The 12,507-nt window shown below is 47.9% G+C and overlaps 1 protein-coding gene across 6 annotated transcripts in view; it reads left to right on the forward strand.

Moving 5' to 3' along the window:
- Positions 1-12,507, forward strand: part of RBM33 (RNA binding motif protein 33) — a 118,659-nt gene that overhangs the window by 97,263 nt on the left and 8,889 nt on the right. For 2 of the 6 annotated variants that reach the window (XM_068549755.1, XM_068549757.1), the window contains 2 exons: positions 2,874-3,083; positions 5,465-5,653. In XM_068549755.1, coding sequence (XP_068405856.1) covers positions 2,874-3,083; positions 5,465-5,653 — 399 coding nt within the window. The remainder of the gene's footprint in view (positions 1-2,873; positions 3,084-5,464; positions 5,654-12,507) is intronic. The other 4 variants (XM_068549756.1, XM_068549760.1, XM_068549758.1 and 1 more) reach the window with 2 other exon arrangements.

The following is a 12,507-nucleotide window of genomic DNA, read 5'->3' on the forward strand; positions in this document are numbered from 1 at the left end:
GCAACCGGATATTGAACCCAGGCCCCCGGCCGTGGAAGCACAGAGTCCTGACCACTGGTGGCGAGGGAATTCCCTTTTTGTTTTCTCTCTTTTTCTTTCTTTTTCTTTTTTTGTTTTTTTTTAAGATCATCTACGTTTTTAGCTCTGGATTGCTAAAGAAAATATCTGCAACGATATTCACCGTGTTGGCCACCGTATATATGGACATCATTCCTTTTAGACCACATGTACCAGCTAATTACCGATTTGTACAGCATGACAGTATGTTTTCTGATGCACCCAGTATCAGTGCTGAACTGAAAGCTGGCTTTTTTAGTATCACAGTGGCATTTAGTAAATATGTATGTACTAATTGACAGTGGCTATAACCTAGTATCCTGATACTGTAATCTTTTTTTTAATAGCACATTCAGAACTACGTAGTTTTCAGAAGCCTGCTCTACCGTTGATTGTTTTCTTCAGTAAATACCTCAGTGCCATCTACATGCATAGGAAATTTTGGCTTGGGGAACAAAAGCAGACCCAGCAGAGTCGAAGCCGCTGGTGCCTCTAGACCCTTACAAAATGGCACGTGCTCTAGGTGTCCATAGACTTTGCCCTCCTCTGATGAGCTGCCAGGGAGTCCGCAAAATGGAGGACTTTTCCCAGAGAGCTGACCATACGTCATAGCCAGTTCATTTATCCACATTCGTGAAAAAGGTAGACGGTGGAGAAGCAGTCAGTAGACTGTTAGGTAGCTGAGCTGTGTGGAGAATTTAGTGACCCAGTGCCACCTGCATCTATGGCACAGCCTCTGGTGGGACCTGGGGGCTAGTGTGAAGTATCAGCCCATGTAAAAAGATGTTTTTAAGAACAGTGAGACTTAACACTTGAATAGTGAATTTATTAATCTTATACTAACATAATTTCAATATGATTTTAGGTAAATAAGTGATGGATTACTGGCTTTTAAAGATAGGAATATGTGGTGTATATCCTTACAATTTTCAACTTTTTAGTATAGAAAATTTCAAGCGTATACAAAACTAGAGAGTGTTCACATAGCTTTTCAAGATAAGGACTTTGAAAAATTGTGTGCTGAGAATAGGCCATCCCTGCCTGGCTGGGGCACCTGCTCAAGAAGCAGAAGGAGCAGTCTGAGTTTATGTGGATCCTGGTCCTGCAGAAGGGCCTGCCTTTCCATGGTGCTTCTGTTTCCATTTGGGGAACCAGTCTTCCATCAGGTTGGAATAACTCCCAGCAGGATCACGTTTCAGGCAATTATAGCCGACATTATAGAGTCACAGAGTCACAGAACATTATGGGGGGACCCACCTGGTTCAGCCATCCTCAGCCCTGGCTGGACAACATCACTGGAAGAGCCTTTAAAATATGCTCATGTCTGGGTTCCAGCTCCAGAGGGTCTAATTGGATGGTTCTGGGTTAAAGCCCAGGAACACTAACACCCGAGAGCTCCCCGGGTGACTAACGTGCAGGTCGAATACCCCTGACTAGTCTCACACTAAGCATGATGTGAGCTGTCGATTTTTGCTAGATTTCCTTTATCAGGTTGATTTGTCCTTTCTGTTCCTAGTTCATTGAAAATTTTTATTATGAGTGCTTTTCCTGTGTCAGTGCAGGTGGTCATGTGGTCTTTTCCTCTACTCATGTGGTCTGATAACTGATTTTTGAGAGTTAAACCAACCTTGCATTCCTGGGGTAAATCTTACTTGGTTATAGTGTATGATTCTTTTTCTGTGTTGCTGAATTCAGTTTGCTAGTGTTTTGGTGAGAATTTTTTTCATGTATATGTATGAGGGATATTCTTTTGTGGCTTTTGTTTCTTTTGATGTCTTTGTTTGACTTTTGTAAAAAGGTAATACAAGTCTGAGAGAATGAGTGGGAAAGTTGTCCCTCCGCTTCTGTTTTCTGAACCAGAGTGTGTAAGATTGGGAGTCTGTCTTTCTTAAATAGTTGATAGGCTTCACCAGAGGATCCGTTTGGGCCTGGGTTTTTCATTTCGTAGCCTGGGCTCCTAGGGAGGCAGCCCTGCTGCTGCCTAGCTTAGTGGTCAGCCAGCGTTCAGGAGTCGCTGGTGCTCGGTGCCTCGCCCTCGGCCGGCGGTCTGTGTGCGGGTTGCCCCCTCAGACCCCGCCTCAGCTCTTCTCCCTGCTGTCCCCCCGCGACTCCCTGTCAGCCACGTGGGGAGGACTTGTCTGGGCCTCCAGTAACTCTTTCATTTCTAGAATTTCCTCATTCAGTTTCTGGGATTCCTGGCTGGTCTGCTCTTGTTCCAGACAGGACTGAGGCCGGAGGCCAGCCTACGTGTGGACACTTGTGACTCAGAGGAGGAGGGGTGGCCAGGGTGCTCCTCAGCCTGCGGGCGCTCTGGGGAGCCCAAGTGTTCAGGGTTGTGTCTGCAGGGAGGAAGGCACTGGGGCGCGCCCCAGGATTTACAACCAGCGCCGGGGGGGCAGCGGGGCGAGTCAGGATGATGACCCACTTCCATTAGGTTCGGATGGGAGTTAAAAGTTTAAAACCACTGCCTAGACAAACTGTCAGATTTTAACAAGAACGCTCATGAAAATGGAAAAGGCATGTTGAGTATGAAGTATTTTTAAAGTCAAGCACTATTTCACTGAACTCAACAGCACTTACTTTAGTAATTATAGACCTCTTGAGTGGATACAGTAATTAAAGATCTTAGTTTTAAATTTGAAAAATACTGTTAAAACCCGAACACCCGTCAAATAAGAAATTTCCTTAGTGGCCCTAGGGAAATGGCAGCCTTGATGGTTTTGCTTCTCAGTTGAACACTGATCGAGGTGGACCCCGATGCTGGGGGGGGATGCCTGCTTGTGCGGAGACTGACCAGCGTGCTGCCTTGGTTTCAGCAGGGAGGAGAGAGCGATGGCTTTTTTCACCTGGAGGGCCAGCCTCAGCGGCTCCCTCAGCCCCCAGAAGTGAGACAGCAGCCTGCCCGCAAGGTGACGCTGACCAAGGGGGCGCTTCAGCAGCCCCAGCACCCTCCGGTGGGGGCCCACGTGCACTCAGCCGGCCCTCCAGGCATCAAGAGCATCCAAGGAATTCACCCGGCCAAGAAGGTACTGCCTGTTACTGCCCCCGCCCCAGGAGCGTGGCGCCGGAGGCCCGTGAACCCGCTGATGGGAGTGCCTGGCGCAGCAGGAGTGCTCAGATTGTGGACAAATCAGCCACAGTTTCCTTTGCCCTGGCTTTGAAAGCTCACGTGTTCACAGAAGCACTTTCCTCTCGTGACTTTTTTAGTGGTACGATGCTGGGAAATCACCCTAAACCCAGGCTGCGGGTATTTCGGGCAGCTCTGAGCCGTGCTCTGGGGACAGCCCTGCACGGAGCCCAGCCTGGCGCTCCTTCCTCCCCTGCCAGCTGCTCCTCCAGAGGCTGCTCCCTCCTTGTCACCCCAGCTCGCAGGTGGGAAGCCTTCGGGGCTGAAGGACCTTGCCCGAGAAAGTGCCTCTCCCCCCGGCTCTTCCCTCCTCCCTCCCTCGCTCTGGGGGTCGAGGGGGTGTTTTCCTTCTCCGAGCTCAGTGTGGGAGACGAGGTGTGGGCATCCAGTACCCCTTGTGAATTTAACCTTCCTGAGGAGAGGAGTGTCCCCCTTGTCCCGTCATGTCCTGGTGGGGACCACGCCCCCCCGCCCCAGCTTCTGGTGAGGGTGTCTCTGTAGCTTTCCCAAGGCCCCCCTCTCTGCCTGACAGCAAGGTCCCCTCTTGGCGCAGAAGCCAGACGCCCCTTGCCTGATGACCTTAGGGTGGAAGAGGGGCGGCAATACCTGCTCTGAGTTTCTTCTAGAAAACTCTGAACTCTGCCAGTTCATCCTCTCTGCTTGCCTTGCAGTTGATATTAAGGAGTAGTGTTAGCCTGAAGACCATTCTAGGTCTTTGAAGTAATTCAGTTACTCCGGATTTATTAACTCATAAATACCTTATGATACAGGGACAAACAGAATTGTGACATTTTTGCTGCAGGTGGCACAGGCACAGACACATTGTCGTATCTTCAGATACACTCTTTAAAAATTGCTCCAGTCTAAATTTTCTTCAGTCAGGTGTTGTCCCTGGGTATGCGATGAGAAAGACCGTAGAAACCCCCACCCCCCGCCCCCCCAATACAGCTGTTGTACACGTAGATAAAGCACTCGGCGTTTCTTCATCTTCACCCTCAGGTTACTCTCCTATAAAGCGAGGACAGTAATCTTTCCTGTCTTATTTGGGCTTTTGTGAGGGTTTTATAAGAAGATACACGGTGCCTGGAATGTAAGCCAGCATTTGGTAAAGGATTGTTATTAATGTTATAGCACACAAGAATGGTTATTTACTGCTGGTTTCCAGGCAGTGAAACTTGCACTTTTTGATGGTGTTTTCCCGTGTGACTTCTCTTGAAATACCCTTTTGCACTCCAAGAACTCACTTCACAGGAGTAGTTGTGTCACCTTCTGTGGAATGTTCAGAAGTGTTGTGTTTTTTTCTGTTTCCCTTTGTGTGGTACCCATTCATGTACTAAGGTTCCATTCTGATTTCTGTCTGCCTTCCTCTCTGCCCTTTCCTGTGATGGGACGGGAGGTCATTTTTGGCTCTTTCTACCCCGACTCTCGGGCAGAATTGGGCAGGATGTCTGGAAAGCCCAGTGAGCCCAGGCACATCCGTGTCTGCGTTTCACTGTTGTCCTGATCTGGGGGGTGCTGGTGCTTTATCTAATTGCCGGATTAGAAAAGACCGGAAAGCTCAGCTGTTCCTTCTTGCTTAAAAGATCCCAGAACAGTGGTTTTTGAGCCCTGGACGGCTTTAAAAAATGCTAAGGTCTGGGCCCTACCTGAGGCCAGTGATGGTTGTAATTTCGGTGGGGGACAGGGGCACTCAGTCGTTGTAGTTTGGGTTCTTGGTTTTGTTTTGAAAGCCCTGCAGAGGAGTGTAATGTGCAGTGGTGCAGCCGGTGGGACCCCTGCTGCAGAATCCGCCCTCCAGGGTACGTAGAGTTGTGGCTTGCCGTGACAGGGAGGCGGCTGTGGGGAGCACCATGCCCAGCCCCCTGGCCCCCGCTGGGTTTGCCTGGGATACAGTGGGAGAGATTGGGGCTCTGGGGCCGATAAGGACTGGACCCAGATCTTTGAGTTACTCGCAGCAAGTTTCTGAACCCCTGTGATCCTGCTGCTGTGTCTACAGAATGATGGTAGCACAGAAAGTGCCTACCTAGTACCATGCTTGGCACCAAGATAGGTGCAGACTTCGCTACTTCCTTTTCCTTCCTTTTCTTTCTCTCCAGTTTGCTGGGTACTGTGGTCTTATTTAGACATTAAACCCTTTTCTGATAGTGGATAAAAACTACAGAAGGTCCTTTCGCTCACGGTATATTTTAATGGATTCTGATTTGTTCACTTTTGTATCTTAGTAGCTGTGAAAAAAAACCCCAAGCTTCAACCTTGAATAGTTCCTTTTGTTGTTGCCAGGTCATCATGCACGGGAGAGGCCGGGGAATGGCAGGTGCGATGGGCCGGGGCCGCCTGATGCCGAACAAGCAGAATCTCCGGGTGGTGGAGTGCAAGCCTCAGCCCTGCGTCGTGTCTGTTGAAGGGCTTTCTTCATCCACTACTGACGCCCAACTGAAGAGCCTGCTGATGTCAGTAGGACCCATTCAGGTGGGTCACCTGGGCCCGCTCTGTCGGTGCCTGTTGTCCTTCCCAAGACTCGGTTATTTCTTCATTTAAAATCCCTTTGTGTTGGTTACTTCATGTTAAAACAGGACTCTTGAGAAGAAAGACACATATTTTATCTACTGTGCACACTTGATGCCAGAACTTTTGCCTTAGGGTTAGATTATTTGGAAATTATCAGGGGCTCAGAAACGTTATGAAATATTTATTCTAGCTGAACAAATTATCCTTTGAAATCCTCAAATTATCCTAAAGTTCTTATATGCACCCAAACACACAATCTTTTTGCTTTATCACACACTTGTTTTGTGTGTAACAATTTTAAAATTTTAAAGTATTTAGCCTTTTGACCTTAATTTTCAGAAATAGCCTCACATGTTAACACCTTTGGAACTTGCTTTAGACTTTACAAATGTAAAATAATGTGGACTATATTTTGGTCTCTTAATTTTAAAACTGGCTAATTCTCAATGCGTGAAGATCTCTGCTGAGCTGGCTGCAAATAGGTCTCCAGTTGTGTTGTAAACAAAAATTGCCACTGAAATCCCTGATCGCTCCAGCCTCTAGAGCCCTGGAGGTAAACCAGCACAGTGGGTAGACCTGGTTTTCCTTGAGCAGCGTGTCCCCAGCTCTGGCCTTTCCTGCCAGCTCCCCGCCTCCCCGCCTCTCCCCCCCGCCCCAGTCACAGCCGTGAGCAGCACACCCCCCCATCCTGCGCCAGGATCCGTGTCTGAGGCTGGAGCACTTCGGAAGGATGTTTGATGCAAATCGTAGGACGTGGAGTGTGAATGTTAGATTTCTGAGTAAAAAGTGCACAGAAAGGGGACTTCCCTGGCGGTCCAGTGGTTACCGTGCTTCCACTGCAGGGGGCACAGGTTTGATCCCTGGTCGGGGAGAACTAAGGTCCCGAAAGCGTCATGGCCCAAAAAAAAAAAAAGAACACAGAAAGCACAGAGTGCTTTCTTTTAAGGTGTCTTGCTTCATGGGTTAATGGGGAAACAGAGTTGACACAAGTAATTAATTTTTATTGTATTTTAAGCCTTCATCTACCATTGAGTGTTGACAAGAGTGAGGCGTAGATGGAAGCCCTCCCGAGATGATTTCGTTGTTCAGGTTTAACTACTTCTGCCTTCATCCTTGGATTCTCAGAGAGATGGTTAAGCTTAGTTTTCGTGTGTATAGTGAAACGTTAACCAGAGACTGTGGCTTCTGTTTTTAGTAGGGTCAGTTTCCCAGCTGTGTGGTCAGTAGCGGCTTGTCAGTCATCAAGAGGCATTAAGCTCTTGTCCAAGGAGAGTTGTCCTTGGACAGTCCGTCATAACACGGATTAATCTGCAGGAACAGAACTGGCATTAGAGAACTTACAATGCATTAAAATATGGTTATCCTGAGTGGATTCTCAAACAAATGGTGGTTGAAAACTGGGGGTCAAATCACAGTTCATCAGGGAGCCTGGAGTTAAAGACCCGGGGCCTCGTCCAGTCTGTTCTCTGAGGGCTCGTGTTCCTGGTGTCTGTGTTTGGGTGGGAAGTGGTAGCACTGTTGCTTTCCACATGTGACCTGCTCGTTTCCTGGGCTTTGCTTCCTCCTCCGTATCTTGAGCATCCTTGAATGTGATTCGGTTTTCAGGAAGTGTGAATGGCAGTGCCGTTGCTGCTTACAGCACTGCGTGAGGTTGACTGCCCTGCAAAAGTTAGCTTGGAGCCACTGCTAAAACACCTAACCTTGGTTTTATCCATCTTAAAAACTGAATTTTGAGTTCTTCATTTTGGGGGCCATCTTTCCTCCCATTTGCCTTTTTTTTTTTTTTTTCCCTCCTGTTCTGGAAAGAAGGATTAGAGATCATTGTGTTAAGTAAAGTTTAACTGAGGGCACTTAAAGCCAGGCAAAAACAATGTCAAGTGTTTTAAGGGCTTCTCTTAACTAGAAAGGGAGAGGAGGATAGGAAAATGAGAGTGGTGTTTTCTGAGTTACATCAGGTACCCTGAAAATGCCACCGTAAAAAATCCCCAAGGGTGATGAATCTAGCACTTACTCAGTAGGGCATGTTCGTCCATCCCAGGGAGCAAAAAGCAGAGCTCTCGTTTCTTGCCAGTCTTACTTAGTTCCATGGAATGGTTTTGAGGGGGAGTTTATAGATTTTTAAACACTGCATTCACAAAGTGCTGAGTTTCTCAATTTAAAAAAACAAACAAACTGACCTGTCAATAGCAAGCTTCTGCCAGCATTAGATAGCTAAAGAATGATATTGCTAGGTATAAATTTTTTAAAGGCGTTTATAACAAGACTTCATTGTGGTTTAACTATAAGTACACTTCAGAGGGATGGTTAGGGGACCCAGGCCCCCCGCCCCGCTGCGCTGGCTGAGGAAGAAACGTGTGTCAAGCCTCTGGTGGGCTGGGCTGTGGTGCCACCTGGCGTTCACTTAGTGTAACAGCAAGAGGCAGTGTCTGGACTAGAAAGGCCCGATCCTTTGGGCCTTTAATTATGGGAACGGCAGTAACAGCACGTCAGCTCTGCTTCTTTACTGTGGCGGCGTCACTCCCCGGTTAGTGTACTGTCCCCTTAACCTGTTCTCATAAGCCTCTCTAAAGAGTCCTTTTTTTAAAGACATTTATCTGTAGACTCACTGACAGAATAAGAAAAAATGATAGGATTTTGTCAGAAATATTCTGACCAGTGGTAGAAATGACACAGGAAGCATCGCAGCGTGTTTGAGAGTTTCAGGTGAGAGGGTGCAGTGAGAATAAGCCCACCTGGTACTCTCTAGCAGTGATATAGAAAGAATCAGAAAGAAGGTTCTGCCCGGACACTGGGGGGTCTTGCTCTTAGGGAAGGGAGGGGCCGGCTGGGTGCGGGTGGGGCTCCGGGAGGCTGACCTGTGCGGGGGCGTGGGGGCTCCACAGACAGGTGAGCCTCGCACAGGTGCCCCTCCGGTGACCAGCGCACGTTCCCACGGAGCGGCCTCCCGCTGCGTTCCGGAAGACTGAAGCCGAGTTAACTCTTAGGGTCAAGGAAGTAAGGTAGTTATAACTTCTGAGCCCCTTTGCTTAGCTATCCTTATTTCCCTGTTTGTGGGATTTTGCCTAAAACTGTTAAGAAGAAAAATGTGTTATCCTATAGAGAAATGAAACGCCATGGTGTAAAAATAAAAGTATTTTCCTTGTTGTGATCATCACTAAAATAAAAAGCCGGGCACTGGCCATGAGCAACGGCAGTAATAACCGCTGAGGCTTAGATTAGGCCAACACGTGCCTGGCACCGTGCTGTTCACTTTTCCCCGGCTTCTTCCCTGATTTCTCCAACAACCCTGGAAGGTAGTCACTAAACCGAGAGCCCGAGTGACCGGAGTGGACATGGCGGCTCGTTCTCGAAGCTGCCGGGCCCTCCGAGATGCGGCGGTGCAGCAGCAAGTGTTGGGCTTCGAGAGAGGGCTTCGGTTTCGGTCCCGAGTCTGCCGTTTCTTGGTGTGCAGCTCCCCAACCGAGTACGTCACCTACGTGAGTCTCATGAACCACACAAGCTTGCAAGCGCTGTCTCCTACCTCTTTCACCATTCCCTGGCGTCGCCCAGAAGGGGGAATGGAAGAAACACGGAGGCCTCCACATGCCATTGAGGGAAAGCGTGTGCTCTCGAAAGGCGGCCTGCTGTCCCAGAGCAGAGTCCTCTGGGGGGGTCGCTTCAGGCTGCTGAGGAGGGGCCCTCCGGGACCCACCAAGTTTGCCAAGCTCCCAATGCGGTAGTTCCAGGGACCCAGACACTTGGAAAGCCCTCATTCTGGCGGGTATCTTGGGCCGCCCAGTGAGAGAGAGCCCCTTTGAGCAGTCGTGTAAGGTGGGGTCACATTGGAGCATCTCGCCTTCTGGGATGAGACCATGTTACCTTCTTTGCGTCTGGTTCTGACTGACCAGGGATGTCTGGTGGGTGATGTGGAGAAAGCTGGGATCTCAGTGAAAGCAGTTCAGTCATTTCGAAGTTCAGGACGTTTGGGAAGGAAAACACCAGGCATAGTCAAATGTAGACTTTCTGAAAACCGACGTCACGAAGTTTAAAGAAAATACAGGCGTGGCCGCATGATCTGAAACCGTAATGGGAAAAACTGTTAATTGGAGGCTCCCACACAAAGTTCTGAAAACACTGTTGTAAATAATCCCAAAAGAAAAAAGAGGATTCCAGGCAGACCATGTGATAAGACACGGGCTCTTACCTGCAGGGCACGTTTGTACAAGATGAAGGTGAGTGTGGAAGAGGAGGGCCTCAGAATGTCTTTAAACTGTATCAGAGCAGAAAGAACAGCACTTACGCCATGGACACAAGGAAGCCCAAACATAGGAATCGAGGAAAAAACAGAATCGGCATCAGAAAAGACCACACACGCTGCGATGATTAGTTAAATATGAACAGGCACGGGAGTAGTCGTTGATTTCCGTGAGAAGCAGCGTGTGTGACGGAGCCTGAGACGCTGCCCTGTCACCAGCGAGAGGTCGGGTGGGCTGCGCACAGAAAAGAGTCCGGAGTGAAGGGGTCCTGCGCCATGCTGCCCGAGGACTGGCTGGAGGAAGCCGACTGCGAGGCCGGAGAAGAAAAGATTTAATGGGCATAGGCCAGCTGCCACCAACACGTGCAGGTGCCATCGCGTGAGAAAGGAGGACTAGCGCGTGTCCCTCGATGGTTCCCAAGCTGTCCCTGGAGGCTGGGCCCACCCCAGGGTGTCTTATCAGGTCTGGGGTGGAGCCCGAGAGAGTAGATTTCTAACGATTGATCAATGGGGCTCTTGTTTGAGCAATTTCACTTGTTTAAAACAACTAATATCAATATCATTTTTGGCTTTAGGTTGATTCCTGAAGGTGCTGGGAACTGTTGGCCAGAGTGGGAGAATAGTTTAATTGATTTTCAGGGCTGCAGAATCATTTCAGAATCCCCCTAACATTCACATGGGGATATAAGTATACGTATAGCTGATTCACTTTGTTATACAGCAGAAACTAACACAACAGTGTAAAGCAATTATACTCCAATAAAGATGTTTAAAAAAAAAAGAATCCCCTTAATATTGTAATTTATTAGTATACATGGACATGAACACAAGCTCTTTCTAGAAAGAGGAAGAACTTCTCCTAATCAGGGAAGAAACGGCCAAGGTTCTGAACAGCATGGACATTTTTCCGGACTTTTTTTTTGTAGGTTGTCGCAGCTTTTCTACCGTTAACGTAGTGCCTTGTGGCAGTTCAGTCAAATGGCCCTGAATGGGATGGCTGAATATACACAAAGGAAGCGGCCAATTAAAGGAGTATTTTAACTGGTAATTTGCTACTTATAGTAGCACAGTTATTCTCAAATTGTCTGCAGATGTCTTGTCTCTGAAAAATGAGAAGTGTATCAGGGTGGGCGTGGGCAAGTTAGCCTGTCTCTCCGTGGGCCAGTACCGTATTTGTGGGGGAGATGGGGCGGGGTCAGAGTGAGTGTGTAGACTGGAGACAAAGTTTAACTCTTCGTTCATTCTGGGTGAATTGAAGTGTTTAATTATTTGGAAATGGGCTGCTGATTAGAAGAAGCACATATTTTCAAAGTAGAAGCTGGTGATCATAGTAAGTTTTTAGCTTATTAGTGGACAGTGTCTTTTCCTCTCTTCCCAATAAAGTGATCGCTAATACTTGTCGTTTTGGTAGGTCAGAAATGGTTGAATATTGACAGTTTTAGCAATTCAATCTTATATCTGAAAATAGGTTTTGTTTTTTGGAAAAGGGCGCAAAAATGTCAATAAAGGGGAACAGACAGAAAACATTTTAAGACAGTGTTCTTATTACTTTTGTTGACTATTGAGAACCAACTCCTTCCTGTGATTTAAAAATTTCGTTGAGGGACCTCCCTGGTGGTCCAGTGGTTAAGAATCCGTCTTGAAATGCAGGGGACGCAGGTTCCATCCCTGGTCGGGGAACTAAGATCCCACATGCCGCGGGGCAACTAAGCCTGCGCGCCACAACTGGAGAGGAGCCCGAGGGCCTCAACGAAAGATCCTGCGTGCCGCAACTAAGACCTGACGCAGCCAATAAATAAATAAATAAATATTTAAAAAAATTTTCATCGAAAGTTTATGCTCTCTTGATCGATACCTTCTCAGTCGAATTGAGCTTTAAACCACTGAGATACAGATAAGCGTATCTTCTTACCTCTTACCTTATAAATTGGTAAATGGCAAAGAGGAAGCTGCATGCCTTCATTCCACATTGTGAAATCACCCAGAGGAAATGACATCTAGACATGCTTTTTCTCAAAAGAAGAGCATAGAATTATTTGTGATATCATAACAAATTAGTTTTTTCTTGTCTGTTCCTAATTGAGCGATTTTTGTAGTTTTGGGCAAAATAAGTTTAGGTAAGTTCTTCTAAGTCTTGTGGTAAGAACTGCCACAGTGCTGGCAGCAGTTAGTATGAAGCTGTGCCTACACCCCAGCGCCCTCGAGCACTGCAGCCATGTGGCTGGAAGAGGAAAAGGGTGCCTGAGGCGCCCGAGATCGAATTAGAAAGCAGGGCCTGGTGGGAGGTTCTGCTGCAGTGCTTGGGTTGGACTTGTGACTTGAAGCAGGCTCTTACCCACGTTCTTCTCTGGCCTCCTCTGGTGGTGACAGGACAGCACTGCATTTTCTCTTCAGGAGCAGTTCCAGAAGAGCTTCAACAACTGGAGATCGTTCAAGGATAAGGCACAGAGTGGGCGTGAGCCGAAAGCTGGGGCTGGCAGAGAAAACAGGTCTTTGTCAAGTAACAAAAGTGGAATTTGAGAGGCCAGAAAAGCCGCATGCTGACAATGTGTCCAAGAGAAATTAATTGATGGCGTTAATT

Source organism: Eschrichtius robustus, chromosome 8, assembly GCF_028021215.1.
Source record: "Eschrichtius robustus isolate mEscRob2 chromosome 8, mEscRob2.pri, whole genome shotgun sequence".
NCBI classification, from domain to species: domain Eukaryota; kingdom Metazoa; phylum Chordata; class Mammalia; order Artiodactyla; family Eschrichtiidae; genus Eschrichtius; species Eschrichtius robustus.